This window comes from Sylvia atricapilla, chromosome 4 (assembly GCF_009819655.1).
Source record: "Sylvia atricapilla isolate bSylAtr1 chromosome 4, bSylAtr1.pri, whole genome shotgun sequence".
Lineage (NCBI taxonomy): Eukaryota > Metazoa > Chordata > Aves > Passeriformes > Sylviidae > Sylvia > Sylvia atricapilla.
Genome location: NC_089143.1, coordinates 42,072,262 through 42,092,034, shown reverse-complemented (window position 1 = coordinate 42,092,034; position 19,773 = coordinate 42,072,262). Strand labels below are relative to the sequence as shown.

Here is a 19,773-nt window from a genome sequence, read left to right as displayed (position 1 = left end):
CATTTCAAGATTAAATTTCTGAAGTGCTTATCCAATCTTCCCTAACAACCACACCAGTGGAACACTTGGGGCAAGTTCTTAGTTTACGACCATCACCCCACAGTGGTCAATCTTAATGGAAATCCAAGCTTGAATTGCTGGCTAGAGCTGAGGACACAGAATAAACCTTTCCTCTGCTGCATTTAACAACTCTGTTGTTAGGAGGTCTGCTTTTTGATAGTACTCTCAGAAAATACTGTCAAGAATTTTGCAAAAAGAAAACGTACTTATTTAGCAGCATATTCACACAAAGCTAAAGCTATTTTTAAAAAAATACCCAGTTAATCAATAGAGAGAAAATATCAGATCATCACCCACACATCAGAACAACTTGCATTGAAAAAAATACATTTCAATGAGTGACTCATGATGAATTGTATACTCCATATTGAACAAGTAAAAACTGCATTTGTCAAAATAATTACTATTGTTAAAGCCATGTTCTCCTCACTCTGTTTAAAATTCCCCCATGTCCAGTGCAAACACTCCTGCATTTAAATGAGCTGAATTTAGTTCTCAGATTTCAAAAGATCAAAATAAAGTAAAAGAAGCTGTTGGAAATGTTGGTGTTTTAGTATACCTAATAAAAGAACAAATTCCTGTACTAGATATGTTTCAGAATATGTCATCAATGTTTCAAGTACTTACACATCTCTTTTCCCATTTAAACTTGCAATAAAATCTTCTACTGACTTCCATGAGGGAAGTAAGAGCAATCCAGCCTAATGTACTGAAAATCCTGTTGCTAATTTCCAAACAGTTTAACAGAAAGAGTGTTCATGGTACCTACATATTACCATATATTATCATTTGGTTATTTTTCATTTTACTGAAATAGAAGAGACTACACTGTGTTGAGCTGCAGCTGACATTTAAATGTTGCTTTTAAACCATGTAAAATTTCTTACTTAAAAGTAAACTTGAAAGTTTTGGGGGAAAAAATGCTATAAATTAAATCAATTTTACCATCAGTTTCTGTTCCATAAAACATTTTTAAAGACTTTCTTTCAGATGGAAACAAGACTGTTTCATTCATTCATGGGCAATACTTTGGCTCCATGTGCATTTATATAAGTAAGAAGAATTTTGGACCTCCTTTCTATTACATCAATAAGCTTTTCAATTCCTTTTCTGCCTCCTTGGCTCTCCCAGTATATCTTGTCAAGGAACAAAGACTGGAGCAACTTCTCACGTAAATGCTGGCTCCTCAGAACTGAAATTGCAGATGCAGGGAATCTGGAAAGGCACAAAGAAATTCATCAGGTTTTGCCATTACCCTGAATTTCAGTATTTATGTTGTGGTTTAGCAATCAATTGTGCAAATATAGGCTGCAACTCAGACAGGAAATCCATGCATGCCTAATCATACGTATGTTAATTGTACCTTTTACAGCTGTGGGATTACTCATACATTTTTAGATACATCCTGTCAATGTCTTGGGCCAATGATATATATTCCAGTTGCTTAGTGTCTCATACTCAAACTGGGAAGAAATTATCAATCCTTTAAAAAAAATAATTTAAAACTTACTCATTGATTCCTTGTAGTATTTTGAAGTCAAGATTGTCCTCATTTCTGTCAAAGAAACCCTTATTGTCTATAAAGGCCAAGTGCCTTTGGTCATGCCTTCTCTGAATGACGTGTGTCAGGTTAATGGCATCCTGATCATTGCATTTCAGCTTCAGTCCTTGCTGCATGCAGGAATCCTCCTTGAGAGGTTTAAATCCACAACAATTTCTGTCTAGTCGATTATAGATCTAAAACAAAGAACAGCAGAGTGCCAAGTGAAAACAATACCAAAGTACTTGGGGCAAAGTGTCACTCTAAGACATTGCTCTCTAACCCAGCTGACAGGAAAGCAAGCTTAGGACAAGTGTAACTGAAGACAGTGAAACAGCATTGAAGACCTGGTCATCATACCTCAAGTACTGCTAAAAGCAATTTCTCAGAGTGTGTATTTTATCCATTTTATAGCCATGATCTGTTATGTCAGTAAAAATTCTTTGATTATAATCAAACAATATTACTGTGTAACTGGAATAACAGGATGGTGAGAACAATTCTATTTTCTTTGTTAGAAGCTGTTTGTTAGGGGGGTTTTTTTACATTTTCTCTGCTGGAGAACAATAGAAATAGCAATGTCTGACACACACAGAGGATCTTCATTTTGTGGAATCTATTAGGCTAACAGTATGCAAAATAACTGAAAAGACCAGCGAGGGGCATAACAAAACCATCAAAAGCTAGGAAATGTAAGAACAGTTTATTTATAATCACAGAGCAGCCTCCCTGTGGTATATACTTTCATGCCATGATGGTCTAGACTATTTTTTCCCATGCAAAACCTCGATTATTCAGCACTCAGCACTCAGCTGGAAAGAATACATAAATCTGGCCTGACTTTGGTGGTGTAAATATTAGGCATCCCTTTTGACTTGGTTGTTTCTGTTCCCTCTCATGAACAATGACAAGAACAAGGCTCATCCAGAGCAATGGATGCCATTTTAGGATAACCATCTAATACAGGAAGGATAAATCAGTCCTTGAAAGTGCTTCTACCCCTTGAGAATAGATGAGAGTAAATATTCAACATTGCTCAGCTCTCCTCTGAGCCCTTCAGAGGAGGGGCTGTGTGGTGGTGTTTTGTGCAGCTTGTTCCTGGGTTGTTGGTTGAGGTTCCTGCCTGTCAGTCTCAGAGCTGCCTTGTCTATGCTTGATGCTCACTGGGCTACAAATGGGGCCTGTAGATTTCACCATCCTTCCTGCTGGCCTGCCTCTCCTCCTGCTGGTCCTGCCTGTCCTAGAGCAGCCTTTGGCTCCAACTTATTTTCCCAGAGAGCAGACCTGCTCCTGCTAACAGGTGTTTAGAGAGTGGAAGTCTGGTCTAGTGCATATAAGACTCAATGAGTAGCTCATCAAAGGTAAATAATTTTCTCTGTCCTTTTCTGTTTACTGTTAACTCTTCAAACTGCTCTAGCAACAAAAGCATTACTGGTCACATAAGCCTTCTAAAATTACAATTTTATTTTTATAACATCCCAGCAAAATGAACCGTTAGAATCCCACCTGATGCAGAACTTTGATGCATGTTGAAATGAAAAGGCCACCTCTTTAATCAAATGAAAGCTTGACAATTGGGGTTGTTTTGATTTTGTTTGGGGTTTTTTATATGTAATTCTATTTCTAGTTGTATTTATGAAGGTATTTGTTTCCAAATATCAAAATTCTTTTCCTGAGGAAAGGAACAGACTTCTCTTCCTCTTTCTCCTTTCATGAGCAGCATTCATTATGTGAAGGCTGTAGAGCCCTTCTTGCTTCCAGTGTTCTCTCTCCTAGGATCTCTTATTCAATCCATCAAAAAAAAAAGTAAAGCAGTCTTTCTTGAAAGACTCCCTTGATGTAAAGACCCCATTCCTTTGCACTTCTCTACATGCATTAAATAGACAAGGAGATGTTGTTCTTACAGACAACCTTTTCATAATATCTTGCACCATTTCAGTGCTAAGACTTAATGATGAAACACTCTGGAATTGATGCATATAGTTTAGCAGAATTTTCTGTCATACCTTTATGTACATAAGAGGTCCAAACCCCCAAAATTAAAGAATCCATTTTGCTTGAGTTCTTGCAGGGGGCAAGTAAAGGTCAAATACTAGCATTTTATATCCTGCTCCTATGTTTTACAGCATTTGAAACCAGAGATTAGGAAGATCTATTAGAGATGCTAAACCTATGCTTCTGAGGGAATTATGCTTAATAGAGAATACTTTTCACATTATTCTTTATTTCTGAATGATTCTTGAACTGCAGATTTTATTTTTTTTAATACAGAACCCTTCCTTGGCAATTTTTTTTTTTTCAAGTTTTCACGTTCTGCTGCTAATAAACTTTGAGAGCACACAGATAAAATTGTAGTCTTTAAGAACAATAAGAGTCACTTTCACTCATTTTTTGGAAAGCATGTTCTTGTCTGTAGGCAACTGGAGATATAAATCACTCTGATACCAGCTATTAGTACAAGAGTAATTTGTCTCCTGTCATGCAAAGTTAAATCCTGTTGTATCTTATTTTAACCAACCACTCCTTCTGAATAATAGAACAGCAGATTTATCGTTCATCAGTTGCTACTCTACTACTTCTTTACTAACTCACTGTGTAGGGATTTCTTTTAAAAAAAGGAAAAATTATCCACTACAACTGTTACCTTGATCCAGATTGCAGCTCACCAAAACCACTTCAGTCACCTCTTGGGGCTGGGGAGGTGCAGGAAGGACCACAGAGTAAACAGAGATTTACAGCTGTGAACACAGTCAAGATCTCTGTTTGGAGAAACAAGGAGTGAAGGAGAAACAGTACGCCTTCCTCAAGGTGAAATAAATCAAGGCAAAAGCCTTTGCTTCCTCTTTAAAAAGAAATGAGTCAGTTAGGTTTCCTGCCTGATTATAAGCTGCATTTTGGATATTTTAATCACAAGAAATAACCAGAAATAATTTCAAACTATGCAAACATCTTTCTTCCCCACTTTAAAAAATGAAATACACTAAAATTACTTCTTCTAAAAATCCTGTGTTTGCTCACATGACTTATGAAGCAGATAGTTGTGTTCAGTAAACATTTTACCTGCAACAGAAAATCAAAGAGTGCCATCTTGGACCATTCATGATGATGAATTCCAGTACAGCCCCACTCAGCTTTGGGAACTTTACCATTCTGCCAGCATTTCTTCTTCAACAGCTGCTGATACTGTCCCCATGTTAGCCTCACTGAAGAATGGGTACTATTATCTGTTGGACTCAGTGAGGAATCCCAGAGAATAACAGGACAGGCTTGACCACCTGAAAAAAGGAAAATTTATCATTATTGTAGCACAATACCGTCAGTTTTATCTGAATGTTCTTTAGACATTGCCTAAATATTAGTAATTATAACATTTTACAAATCTGGCAGGAGAACCAGCCAAAGACTAGTATCTTGACATTCTTTGGTTAATGTTATGCTACATCCATAACCAGCCACCACAGGAATGCAAGCATAGGCATAAATGCCTTCAATATATGGAAAACTTCCTTTGTTTGAAGCAAGAGATTAATGTACAACATCATTTACTAAACCAAACTACTAAAAACTTTCTAGGTAGGTGAAAAGCCTACAATGCCACTGTGAATCAACAATATCATTTCCCTCTGATTCCAGTGAACTGCTGATTTTCAAAAGCTGGAAACTTATGCCAAAGGGGTTTTCTTTGCATAACAGACATATAGACACCACAAATCCTATATTCAAAGGGGATTTATTCTGTTATTTTTAGTATTTTAAACCTATAATGTAAGACTCCACAGCTCTGAAAGGATATCTGAGGATACTAGAGACTGTGAGCTTAGCATGAATAAAAAGCTTGACAAATTTGGGGGTTTTTACCTAGATATGAGATCTGTTTAGTATAGTTGATATTTTAGCCAAATTCTTTAGTTCCTCTGTGTAACGAATATTCTTCTCTTTCCTGAAACTAAGACAGTGGACTTGCCTTTGGGGAATTCTAGTGTTCAGCTTCACTGTGAGAATAAACCTCACTAAAGAACTTAAAATGAGCTTTTCCAGTATAAGAACTGCTAAATATATTTCATATAACATCAAGAAACAGACATATACATCTTATTAGGAAACTCTCCTTTCATTTCTGATGCAATGCTACTGCTGCTTAAACGGCTAAGGACCCATGACTGACTGTGGCTTGTACACATTAAAACAATGAAATCCTTCATATTTGAGGGTGTGTAGACAGAAGATCAAAATATATCTTAGTACAAAGAGGAAGAACCATTTAACTTCAAAGTTTAACTGCTGTTTATTAAAAAGTGTTGGAATACATATAAAGCTTTAAAAATTATTCATATTTATCTTGAAGTTCATCGAACTTAGTCTACACTATTGCACAATTTATTGCATAGTTAAGTGCAGCCTAAATTGTCTCTTTGGCTTCCATGTGCCCTTGGTGACAGAGACAGATCTGCAAAAAAGCTTTTAGAAACACATGAAGGCAAGAGGTCCAGGCCACCTTCTTCAGAAGCAAACCAGACAGAAAATAGCCCATGGAAAACAGGTATCAGTGCCAACAGTGAGGTAAAAGCTGCCAATTGTTAATGCTCCATTTGTAAGCAGCCAGGACTGTGAAAAACAATCTCCACACAGCTGAATCAAAAAGCAACTTGTTCAAAGGATGCTGACTGTTGTAAAACAACAGGTAAGAAGTTATCTTTGCCTGTACCTAGCACTGAAACATGTGCAAAGTTCCATCTCCCATTCACTAAACAAGCACGACAGACCAGCCCCACATGCATCCAGCCCAAGGCCAACTCCTTTCCAAACCAGAATCCTGATCTTCTCTCTGCCATGGCTTGCACACACAAGGCAGTCCTTTCAAAGCCAAGTCAACCCAACAACCCACCACCTCTTTAACTTCCATCCCAGTTGCCCAGTGTTTCCTTGGAAACACAGAATGTGTCTTTCCATTAGGAACATCAATTGCTCTTTCTTTATGATTAGTATTACCTTTATCAGCACACTCCAATCTCTCCTCACTGAAAAAATGAGCTGAGCACTCCTGAAAATCAGTCTTCTGTTCTACTGAGGCAGAGCAGAATACTCTACTGAATAAGTATTTAGGTAACTTATTTGGGAAATCCTACCTGTTTCTTCATCTCTCTCACTCTGGCTCTATCACCTACATTGTAGATGACTTTACCCAAGTTAGATCAGCTATGGACCAGATTTCTCTTCCAAGAAAGTTGGAGAAAGTCTATCTAAGCATTGGAAATTCTCATACACACACAAAAAAGGACAGCTTTCCTCAGGACCTAATCTGAGCTATTATTTTTATATCTCCAGTAACAACTTATGTAACTATTCATGAATTCTTCCACAAATCAAATACATCAACAGTTTTCGAAGAAAACAAACATCTTCTGTCTACCCAAAAAGGACATGATAAACAATAGTAATATAAATACTTGAAAACTATGAATAATATCATGCCAGCTTCCATTAAGATACAAAAACATTTTTAATAGACTAAGGTTAAACACAGGAAATGTTTGAATTTCAAAGGAAATGGGAGCAGAAAAGATGATCCAAAAAAAAAAAACCTTTCAACTCTGTAATATAAATTGGATTACAGGAATATGAAACAGCAGCTTCAGTAAAGAGCTGTGACTCAAATTTTTGACATTTGCAGGAAAAACATGAAGAGGATGAATTAAAGCAGATAGACTGGTCTGATTCATAGCTGCATGAATTGGCATGACCCCAATGAAATCCATGGAGCTTTTCTGATTCAAGCTTCATGAGGATGGGGATGAAGTTGCCTGAACAGTGAAGGGGCTGAAGGTTGTACCTGAACTATAACCACAACCGGGAAGGCTGAGTACATTTCAGAAAAAGCCCAGTGTACTTTGTATACGCTTCTTTCCCAGTTAGCTTTATGTATTAAGACAGAGGGTTACTGCATTTCTGTTTCTGCAGCTGCACCGCACTGAATCTCATCCAGAGTTGACTGGCTTAATTTTATTTTTATCTGCCATTTTAGATCTATATATCTACTTAACTATCCAAAGGCAATCTTCAAAACTGCATTGGAAAGATTTTTCAAAACTCATGCTGGAACCATCTTCCTAGTAATTCATACATATTTTTGAACATCAAAACATTTCTAAAAATGTCTTAGCTAAGTCAAATAAGCTAACACAGATGAAACCTCAGGTTGCTGAGATTAGATCACCTCAAAGTACCCAAACTTCTTCATGTGCTGCTCAGTGATGTATCACTGCATGGCTTCTTCAATACAGGCATCATCTTAGATTTCCACACCCCACATCACTTTGAAAATAAACTGTGTGCTTCTAAACCTCATATGGTTAGGAACAATATTTTGCTATTGCAAACACTACTCTCATCTTGTACTCTGAATTATAGCCTACAGCACTTTCTAACTTCCTCAAAAGAAAATGTTCTCAAACATGCCCAGAAGATCAACACTAAAACCATAAAATGAGGTAGCCAAAGCCCTTTCTCAAACTCACCATTGTTCACTGTAAGGCAGTATATCTCACCACTGTCACACTTGCAGGAAGAGTTTTGTTGTCCATGCATTAGCAAGAAAGGAAAATTTAGTGTGAAAAATGAGAGGGACCAGCATACAAAGCACAATTTTGAGAGTTTAAGTTTCTAGGGAAAATATAAGGAACAGAAACCGAAAGCAGAGAGAAGTTAGACTATTTATTTTTCTTTTGTCCCCATGCACCTCATTGCAATGTTCTGTAGTGTGCTTGTACAAATGTCAGTATTAAGGAATGCATGAAATGTGCATTAGTCTCTCTCTAGAATATGGACTGCATTCTTGCTTGTACATGAACTTCTCTACCCAACAGAATACGGAAAATATGCCTCTCCTACCCCTTTGAGAAGTACAACGCTATGTGGAGGTATTTTAGAGCACTCTGAACGCAAAAACAGTGTTAGGCTTTTATTTTTTTTCCTGACATTGGTGATTCATGTTGCATAATTTTTGATAGGATGGCAAGAGCAGGCTGATAGCACAGAGTATAACACAGAAAAAACTAGGACACCTTTTATGATCATGCAGAGGCCAGTAAAGCAAAACAAGTGCAACCAGTGGAGTTATCACATCATTTGCCTATTTGCACTAAACCAAACCATTAAAGGTGTTACCCAAAGGAAGAGTTTCTTGCATGTTTGGGGACAAAAGTAGGTTCTGGACAAGTAGTGGATTGAGCACACAAGTGCTTATTATTCTCAGTTTAGTCAGACTCAGGACATCAGAAAACCAGAGGGGAAGAGAAGTAGCCATCAGCACACAGTAGGTTCAGTCTCTCAGCAAGCAGTGCAACAAAACTGCATAGCAACAGCTACAGCACCAAAAGCTGAACAAAGAGCCCAGCCTCGTTGCTACTGTCCAAGGAGCCAGAGCACTATCCTAACAGCTGTCAGCTGAGACAGAGAAGCCAGACCACAAACTCCAGCTGTAGCTCAAGCCTGACAAATACTGCCACTGTCCCACCCCACAAAGGCAGTTGCTGAGCTGGAGGCCACACGTGCACTCATTTGACTTAGCTCCTGTGCAAAGGTCATTAAGGTAGGGCTGTGACAAGCAAACAAGGTCACTTATGTCTCTTCTATTCCTCATGTTAAGGTTATGAAATAATGAAGTTTCTTAGTGCTGTAGTATTGATGTGACCATCCCAAAACTCAAGACACATAAGGGTCAGCTCTCATTTAATCCACAATAGACACAACTTTATGATTATTTCTTAGTGTTTTACAGGCTTGTCCTTTTTTTTAAAGGTGTTTGGAGACATTTTTCACATCTCATAGGTAGCAATGCAAGTAATGAATGAGGACTTGTGTAGGCACAAAATCATTCTCTTTTAGACTCCTATGCCCAGCTCAAAGGGCTTTTCCTACCTATACTACTCAGGCTTTTTACATTCAGTCAATTCACTGTAAAAGTATGAGAGAAACAGTACCGTACCTGATTTTTCCACCCAGGATGGAAGATGGAAAAATTAGACAAGTCACAAAAAAATCAGTTAACATTTAAAAAGGTTCACAATTAACTAGGGAAGGGGAGGGCAGCAGACAGGGAACTTGAATACAGTATTTTGCTAGACTTTAAAAAAAATCAGTGTCACATCTGTGGGAATAAGGGAAATAGAACCTGTACAGGGATTTACTAAGCAGTTCTTTGAAACTGCTTTTGACAAAATGAATGACAGTTTTGAAAAGCCTATTTTTTAAGATTTTAATGCTACATCAAACATGTCTTGTTGGATCACATCACAACTGAGGCAAGCTAAAGGGATGTGTCGGGGAGAGAGATATGTCAGCCCAGAAATAGTGTACATTCATACACACATGCACAGTCTCTAATCCTGCATTGCTTGCTTTCCCATGTGAATAACTGATTCACAAAAGCCACTCTAAAAAACTTTACAGAGCCCACCTATCTTTACTTAAACACATATAGGTCCTTTAAATGAGCTAATTGCTCACATTATTTTTAAGAACTATATTTTTGGTCATTTTCCTAACACAGATATTTTCACATTATGCCAGATACAGGCACATAAATAGTAAAGACTCAAGTAGTTATTAGGCATCTGAGTTCCAGCATATTTCCAGGCTAAAGAAATCATGAGAGACAAGGTGCAGCCACTGTTCCAAGTGCTCTGCTCAGCCTTTAGCTGGAAAAAATGAAGTGAGACCAAAATAGTGTTATTTTTCTTCTCATCACCTAGCAACACTCCTCTTGCAATAGGAACCTAGCCAGTTATGAGGAAAAGAAAATTAGAGGGCAGAATGACACACTCTGTCCCAGACAGTCCAAAACATACTGTAAAGTGACAGACAGACACTGAGCAACACAATGCAAATTAGCCTAATAGCAGTTTTCTGAGGTTTGCAGTCCGTCATCTCTGCAGCCACACTGTGCAGAGTTCCCCCAATCGAACTACCTTAATGCCTCATGACAGCTCTGTAGCAATAGAGCTTGCTCCTAAAAATAAAATAGGCATAATCTATCTTCCATGCTCTGCAACTATGAATAATATTCAGAAGCCTCTAAACTGTTGTTCCTAGAGATTCATTCCCATTGTTGTACAGGCTGCCAAGGGGAAGGTTTGCAAAGCAGGAAGACACTGGAGATCACGAGGTTGTCTTCCTGCTGTCAAGACTTAAGAAAATCATTCTAGCATTACTTTTCTTTGTAAGAAATGCAGACTGATATAAAAATATTTGGGATAAGCTGATTTCAAAGAAAAAAATTAACAGAAAAACACAGCTAGATACTTCTGCAACAATTTACTAAAATGCAACATAGGCCTTTTGGATTTGTGACTGTACAAAAATAGGACTTATGCTGCAGACATATTTAAGAAGGCAGCAATTTTAAAGTAGATTTCTAGTTTATATTATATGTCTGAATTCTATCTTTAATTTCACTAGGGGTCAAAAATCAAATTTTTAATTGGAAACTCTATACTAATCATGTAACATATTGAGACATTTACTATATGTGTTCCTTTGGATGATATATAGATGTGTGTAGTGAACCTCAAAATGTACAGCAGAATTCACTGAAATGTAGCTTATTTGGGTTTAACTACCAGAGGAAAGGGAGGTACTTTTTAAAAAAAATTTCTGTTCCCAAGGGGATTAGTGCCATGAAAGAAGATTTAAGCTTCTGCAGGCAGGTTCCTCACCTCACCGAGTAGGTTATCTGACCCTGTTCCTACCACCTGAGAGATTAATTTTTGTGACAAGTTCGAACAGTATTTTGTTAAAGTCGACTCTAAAAGATATGAAGTTTATTTTTAAAAAATCAGAAATACCTATTGATCCAAAGATTCTGGAACCTCTTTCACCAGAGTCACTGCAGACAGTCTGTACAACGTCATGCAATCTACAGATTGTTCTTTCTCTTTTTTTCTAGTTCCAGACTCATATGAAGAAACTGCTACTGCCTCAGCAACTCTACGATATTTGCTGCAAACTTTGGGGTAGTCATCCTTTGGACAGGATAGCTGCACTGCAGAAGTTACACACAGACACTGGTTTTATTTCCCTGACTAACAAAGGGGTTAGTCCTCAGGCTCACAGGAGTTAAAGGGGATGGCTGCTGCCCCATGGCTAACACGGAGCAGGAAGGAAACCTCTGCACCCCACCTGCAAGCTGAAAACCACATGAATGTGTTACCTTGGAAGAACTCTGATCTCCTGCTTACACAAGGTAAGCTCCTGTTTAGCCCCAAGATCCTGTCCAAATGAAAGGCAAACACCTCACTCATGTCGAGAGGTCTTTTGACAATTCCACAGCGTCCTTGGTTACAAGCAGTTCCCGTAGGACTGAGACCTCTTGCAAATACAACCAGGACTGCTTTGCGCGAAGGGACCTCTTGAATGCTCTCTATGGGAGAATCTGCCAGCATGCGCATGTTTAGGATGTCGTCTTTGCTCATCCATGAGGGAGGGCTCTCGCTGTAAATCCTGATATTGCTTTCCTCAGGCTGGAGCTGTGCCTTTACAGCTCCAGAAATCTTCCCAGGTCTCTGGGGACCTCTCTCCCTGATAGCCATTCCTTTCTGCCTGTGTTCATCCAGTCGGTGCTTTCTTGCCTCCAGAGCGATCGCCGCTCCCATTGTGCCCGCGGCATGTGTGGCCCTCCCTGGCTGGTGGGCAAAGGCCTCTTCCCAGCCCATAAAAGCGGCTTTTGGAAAGTGCTGCCCATAGGACAAAGGGGTTGCAGTTTTCTTCCTGCGCTTTGGCTTCACTGTGCCTCTGATGTTGGCAGGCTTGCTGCGCTTGGACCGCAGGGTGATATAAACTACATTGGGTGGCAGCAAGGTCCCATTGCTACCAAGCTGGGGTTCCTGGAAATTGGGTGGTGACAGGGTGCCATCCAGTGGGATGCCCAGAAAAGGAGTTTGAGCTGCATCTTGGAGACTCCTGGAACTGATCTTCTGACGTCCTCCTTTGAGTTGAGGTAAAACATGACCCACCTGACTGACAAGGAATCCCAGGTAAATCACACAGGCAGTGCCCACTAGCAGATTCCTCCTTGTCCTTGGGCGCCTGCAAGTCCAGAGCCTCAGAACCCGTGAGGGCCACAGGCAGCAAATAAATAAGTTTTTGATTTTACTTGGCTGATCAAAAGGGGTCATTTCTCTGGCGAATTCACATGATGAAAACAGCATAAAGTCTTCTGTACATTCCAGCCAGGATGATGATGCATGATTTCCCTTCCCCAATTTCTGTTTCTCCTTTTCCAAGTAGTTTCCAGCATGGGTGATGGACAGAGGCTACTGATATGCCTGGGAAAGTGGTCAGCACTAAGGATGCTGACACTCCACCTTCTCAAACTGTTAAATTCTTATCAGCCACCATAGGGGAAGTGATTGGCTTCAGAGAATGAATGGAGCCAGCTGCGTAAGCAAAGTTTACTGACTTGTAGTGTAAAAGATCTATGTATCTTCTTTGCAAACTGCAAAAAGAAAATAGTAGCATTTCCTTCCATTACTCACACATAGCATCTGTGGCTCTATATCTTTCAGAGAAAAGTTCTAGATGAGACAGTAGTATGCATGCGGGAATTTGTCAGGATACATATTTTACTTTCTCATTACAGTATAAATCAAACACCAAAACTATTAAATACAGGCTCAATTTTCAATCTCAGCTGGATATATTCCAGCATTAGAAGGAATGCCTGTCAAATCCAGATCATTATCTTTTTCTTAAAAGAAAAAGTCTTCACTAAACCTCATGTTATGGAAATGCTGTAAATGATCCAAATATGAATCAGTGACTAGTAGTTAAATATGCACATATTCACTAACATAAAAGTATATTAGCAGTGTCAAATTTCCCTAGTTGACTATGAATATAGTTCCCATAATTCATAAATACACAATAAAATTGAAAGATGGTTAATCCTCTTCACATTTGTGAAGACATAAAAAGAATCTAGCTTTAGTTTTTAAAATAAAATGACAGTGGCTTATATATCCTTTCCAAGAAACAAATAATAAGCTCACATTGTATATATATTGCTATAAAAATAAAATTTCTTACCTATTCAGCTTGACACATCCTTTGTCCTGGTAAACTCCTTAGAGTAATAAAAGTAACTGAGTAAAAGCTGGCATCTAGAACATATTTCCCTTTTAAGTATGGTTCACATCTAGGTATTTCATTGCAAGCTAAGAACTGTTGAGAAGTTAACTTTACTGAGAAGTGCTTGCATATGAACTGCTATAAACTTAGATGAACATCACGTTATAAAAAACCCCAAACCAAACAAACTCCACACACAAAACCACAGCAACTTCTATTTTAAATTCTGCAATGAAAAGTCCTGTGAGGTATGTGCCTTTCAAAAGTGCATTCCATCTATTTCTAACTCCTGAGGGCCCTCTAGTGCACTGCATCCAAATGCACTGCAGAAATTCCCTTTCTTGCATTTAGTTTTTCGGGGTTTTTTGGAGTTTGAAATACTGTCCACCCCCTGGATTTTAGAACTTTTGGGAATCATATATTGTTGTGATGAGAAGTGAAAAAACACATAGCAACTTTTAAAATGCTATTAATCTGCTACTAAACAGCTCAGGAATGTCTGAGTTTGTCTGTCTGAATGTTTGTGCTTTTGGAGAGAGGCATAGCATAGTCCCCGTACAGCTGGAAAAGGGGCAGACAGAAGTTAAGGGCAAACCTCTGACATCTGACTCCTTTCCTAGTCTAAGTATAAAATAATAAAAGGTATATGTTCACTGTAATTCAAAGAATGGAGATATTCTCTTCTCCATAGCTAATACTAAAGGTTAAGAAGTTAGTTTATGCTTCAAAACGGTCCAATATGAATTTATAAAACTTTGTGGGTGTATTTTTTTTTACAAGCCATCACTTATCCTTACTTTTTGTCTAAGTATAGACTGTCAAGTTAAAATTTCAGTATCCGTGCCCATTACCGGTAAAAGAGCCTTCCTGTCACCTGTTTTTTTCCAAATCTCATTCTTTGGAGGAATTGGATTGTAAGAAATCTCTTCATCCACTTCAGTTCTTCTCTCTGTCGTTTTCTTAGTTCAAATTTGACTGATGGGACATATCCCAAACAAAGAGAATTTATTCCAAAAGCTCCAGACAAGTTGCTTGAATTGGAAATGCATCACACTGCAAGAGTTGTTCTCAAATACCCAGCTCCTGCATGTAGACAGCACCTCTCTATTGTTATCATTTACAAATAAGCAGCACCAAAGCACTATACATCCCAGTTACTAACAGCTCTCTCTTCTGCTATAACAATTCTCTGAAATTCTCTGTAATCTATGTAATATTTCTACTGCTTCTCTTTAAAGATTATCTGGAGGAAATTATAAAAGGATATATTCACTTCTCATTTCCTTTGTAGCCTTGAAATCGTAATGTGGTGTACACACTGATGTACAGCGTTAACTGTTGGGTTTTTTTGAGGCTTTCTAAATGTGATAATAGCAATGGTATTTCTTTTATTTTTTATTTTTTAATTTATGTTCAAAAGAGAGAATTCATGCAGTAGTATATTCTTTGGAATAGATGGTGGTAGAAAATCAACTAAAAAGAATACACTATCTTGTTAGTTTAACAGATGTTTTGAGTTTTTAGAAGGCAAAATATCAAGTGACTTTTGTTATTTCAGCCCTTGTGGTGTACAGCTCCAGTGCCCTAGCAGATACCATAAACAAGGACGGCTGAAATGGCTATGGATTTGTCTGGGAAAAAAAAAAAAATCTTTAATCGTGTTTCATAAGAAACAAAGGCAATGGGTTTTGTCCAGGTGAGTACTATTCTTCTTTCTGGAATCATTGTAACCCAAAGCTGCAGCAAAGCACTAAAGGGCACTACTAACCTGAAACAGTACTTTCTCTGTGGTCATAAAATATTTAAGACAAACTTTCAGAATAGCAGTTGTTGTCTGGTCAAAATCTGGCCTAAATTATTTCAGTTTGCTATCCACAGCTAGCCTGTAATGTCTGTCAGATTTTGTATTTGTTCCTTGCTCTAAAATATAACCGTGATATTGCCATCTGCACCCATTAAATTCAGCTTTTCATGTAATTTCTTCATATATCCATATGTCATGGTCAGTGTTGTACCTTCCTAAGGTTAGGAATACAGGAATAAAAAAACTAATATATGAAAATAGCAATGAATGGAAAAGGGGAATTAAAGAAGTATTTTCTAGTCCCTAGGTATAGTTTTTAAATGTGAATGAGTAGATGGATTAACTATTTGCAATTATTTTCTTCCCTTCTTTTGTTTGTTTTGTTTTTTGTTTAACTTTGAAGTTCACCTCCATCTGTACCTGCATTTGAAGAGGTTTTCTGCTGGTGCTAGACAAGCTGCAAAATCTGAAGCAGCTGGTGGCCTGCACTGCTCCTAGCATGAGGTCTCTGGCCAATTTGCAGCGACAGGTGGAGTGTGCCAATGCCCACCAGTCACAAGGTCCTGCATCCTGACTTCTCTTTATCCCTGAGCACCTGAAAGGATGTGGTTATAGACTAGGATCCTTAATGTGTGGGGCTCTTGCTTTCTATGTGTAGGCACTTCAATGTAAAATGTTAACGTTTTTCCTACCACTTTTTTTTCTGAATAAAATAATGCAACACATATACTTGCACTACCTTTAGAATTCTTTTTTTCTGTGGGATATATAAGATTATGATATGGAACATTAGTTTTCTTGGATATACTACAGCTGTACTGCTTCCATAGAGACATTCTGCTGTTCATCTCTAAATGACACATGGACAGACATTTATGCTAAAATGATTGATAAATGGTGCATTCCTAGCTCTACTGAATCCATACAACTGATAACTTATTCTCCAGAAAAAAAAATAAGCCCTTATTATGGATAATGTAGATTTGATTTGGAAAATATGAAGCATTACTTTAGAAGGCTTGTGCTGTGTTTGTAAGATCAATTTGGGCTGCCATCTGGAAACTGTACTTCAAGAGTACAGAGAGAAATATTTGCTTCGTGACTAAACATGCTGACTAATAGTCTGTGCTTTAACTGGTCCGGATCAAATCCTTACAGGGAAATCTGCAAAGATCTCTTCCTGACATCATATGAAAGATTTTTTTTTTCCTTCTTGATTTTGGTTGTCAAACGACACAATGGCTTCCAAACCAATGGTGCTAATTTTTGTGCTTAAGAAAAATAAAGACCTGGATGCCCTGACCAGGCTGTGGAACCCATGTCTGTGCTCCTGGGCAAGTGCTGCCAAAACTTGGGTGCCTTTTCTGGAACACAAGTGCTGTGAGGAGCAGCTGAGGGAGCTGGGGGTGTTTAACCTACAGGAGGCTCAGAGGAGACCTTACTGCTCTCTACAAGCGCCTGAACAGATGTTGTAGGCAGATGGGGGTTGGCCTCCTCTCCCAAGCAACCAGCAACAGAATGAGTGAATATGGCCTCAAGCTCAGCTTGGGGAGGTTTAGGTTGGACATTAGGAAGAATTTCTTCACAGAAAACATTGCAGTATACTGCCTAGGGAGATGGTGGAGTCACCGGCCCTGGAGGCATTGAAGACTGGATGTGACAGCAGGTGACTAACATTGGAATGGACTGTCCAGGGAGGTGGTGGAGTCACTGCTCCTGGAGGTGCGTAAGACGGGATGTGGCACCTGGTACACTCCATGGTCTAGCTGACATGGGTCACTCCACTATCTCCAGAGGTCTTTTCCGGACTAATTGATTCTGCGATTCTTCAGTTACGCTCACAGCACTGAATCCATAGCCGCACTTCCACTAGGGGAGGGAACTGTCTCATCCCCCCGCTTACGGCCGGCAGGACCAAAGGTGCTTTTACCACGACATGAGTGCATTCATTTAATTTTTCTCTTAGTGATTCTTCCCGCCAGACGGGAAGCCAGCACCCCTGGACATCCCCTCAGGCATGGCGAGAGAAAGGCAGTCGAACACCGCCCGGCCCCGCTGCCGGACGGGGAGGCGAGGCCCGCGGGGAGAGGCGGCCGGCAGCGGGCGGAGGGAGGCGGGCCGGGGCGGCGCAGGCGCGGGCGGGAGGCCGCGGTGAGCGGCGGGGCGGGCCGGCGGGAGCGCGGCGGAGTGGGCGCGGAGGGGCGCGGGCCGCGGGGCTGTGAGCGCACGGAGGGACGGGAGCGGGGATCTGTCGGTACGGGCCCGTCCAGGCCGCCTTCCGCCCCGGAGCGGGGTGCCCTAAAACTCGCCGCGGCGCTGAGCCGGGCACGGGGCGCTGGGGGAAGGAAGACGTCCGGCCGGAGCGGGGTCTCGGGTATCCCCTCGGGACGCGGTGCCGAGCAGCCGGGCTGCCCTGCCGGGGCCTCCGGGGCCGAGGGCTGGCCCGGGTCCCGCCCGCTGCAGGGGCCTGCCCCGCTGCAGCTCCGGCGCGGCGGCCTCAGTGGAGCCGCAGCTGCCCAGTGGAGCCCTCAGCTGAGCGTTTTCCTGGTTCCGGGATAGCACTCGGTGAAAACAGTGCCCGAAGAATGTCTTGTGAAAGAGTTCACCTCAGGGAGGCAAAGATACGTTTCTAGAGTTGATCTGAGCCGCCTCAGAACTTACAGGACTGTCCTAAGTTAAGGGTGAAACTATCCACCCTTAATGGTAAATGTGTAATAGGAGAAACGTGCAAGTAAACAGTCAGTGCGACATGCAGTATTTAGAGATACCTACTCAATTAGCAAAGAGGTTCTTTGGAGCCTTAGCAACAATTTGGGCCACCATTGAGGTGGAAGCTCTCAAAGACAGGGCCTCTTGATTTTGTCCTGTCTGCAGAGGTCAGAGTGATGAGTTGCTGTTGCAGTAAGTGAGAGTCGTGATTTGTTGTTGTGGGTGTCATATTTCTGAGGCAAGTGTGGAAATGCAGACCACAACACTCGAATGGGGTGAACCAGTGAACGTAGTAGTAATAGAGCAATGGCTGTTAACAAAATTCCAACATCAAAATTGTACTTTTTCTGCTGCTTGGGAATCCTGAAGTGCCCTTCAGCTAGGGCAAGGTAGTGGAAAAAAGCCTTCAGTAACAGTGTCAATTGCAGTTGTATCTGCTTGAGTTTCAGATAGCACCACTATGCCCTAAGAGTGTAGCAGCTTCAACAAATGTTCTGGTTTGGCATTTCTTACCTCTTAAGTTTTTGGAGGCACATATGCAAGTCCATCTGGCAATAACATAGCATTGAAGAGAAGAAGCTTTTAGTGAATTCTCAGAAGCTCTCTGATGTGGAATGTAGAAAAATATAGTCAACATAATGCTGTCTGGCAATTTATTATTTGCTCTTGACATTTGATCATGCAGTGGTAGAATTACTTAGCTTGGAAGGGAGCTCTGGAGGTCATTGGCTCAATTCCCTGCTTAAAGCAGTGCTGTCATCAAAGTTACAGCAGGTTGCTTCAGGCCTTGTCTGATTAAGCTTTCTCCTGAAGGATTTGAAATCAAGTTGAAAGTTTGGTGTGAAATTTAGCCAAATTTGCCATGAAGTGTCCCAGGTTTTAGAAAGTTACAGAGTTCTAAGCAGGGTGAATAAAGCATACCCTTAGTTAAGTGGAAGTTGTGTTTCCTCTCCACATTTGTGGTGGAGGTGATGATTCTGGTTCTCCGATTGTGCAGAAGTCCTTACTGTGCACAATATAGAGATTTTTGGAAGATGGGAAACAAGCAGAAAAATATATTGCTCTGCAGCACAGTTCTTTTAGTAGATACAAAACTGAAATATTTTTAAAGTAACATTTCTCTGTGCAAAACTAAAAAGACTGATAAACCACTTCAAATAAATAAGTCATTATGCAGGTAAGATACTAACAACCTTTAACATTTGAAGGCAAAAGTGGTGATTCCTGCATTCACTGAGCTGCAGTGTAATCAGCTTTATTTCTACATCCCTAACAGCATGAAAGTCTTCTGTGCATAACCCAACTCCTGTGTCCTACTTGTCCACTAGATGACTTAAATGTATTCACCTAGGGAGTGAAGTTTGATGGAATGAAGAAAGCTGATGTCAGCCTCAGCCCTTTTGTGTATTAATCTGTTCACAGCATGTCACGGTGTATCCTGTGAAGTCAAGTCTTCGAAGAAGTCGTAGCATTATTATTTGCACTGCTCAGTGTCTACAGGTCCTGGGTAAGACACACTTTGTAGAAGAGTCTTAAA

The 19,773-nt window shown here is 40.0% G+C and overlaps 1 protein-coding gene across 1 annotated transcript; it reads right to left on the bottom strand.

Annotated features, from left to right (window-relative positions):
* Positions 1-481: 481 nt before the first annotated feature.
* On the bottom strand, positions 482-13,934 carry GASK1B (golgi associated kinase 1B). The gene is made up of 5 exons (XM_066317656.1): positions 13,682-13,934; positions 11,808-13,091; positions 4,661-4,875; positions 1,571-1,797; positions 482-1,275 (listed from the first exon to the last, which is right to left on the bottom strand). The coding sequence occupies exons 2-5, from the start codon at positions 12,802-12,804 to the stop codon at positions 1,068-1,070; spliced, it is 1,647 nt and encodes a 548-aa protein (XP_066173753.1). The 5' UTR covers positions 12,805-13,091; positions 13,682-13,934; the 3' UTR covers positions 482-1,067.
* Between the last annotated feature and the right edge of the window lie 5,839 nt (positions 13,935-19,773).

Coding starts and splice junctions, on each gene's coding strand:
- GASK1B (XM_066317656.1), bottom strand. CDS start 12,804: ATGCTGTTTTCATCATGTGAATTCGCCAGAGAAATGACCCCTTTTGAT. Junction 4,876..11,807: donor GAGATCAGAGTTCTTCCAAG/GTAACACATTCA, acceptor TCCTTTTTTCAG/GTGGTCAAGCCTGTCCTGTT. Junction 1,276..1,570: donor ATACTACAAGGAATCAATGA/GTAAGTTTTAAA, acceptor GTGCCTTTCCAG/ATTCCCTGCATCTGCAATTT.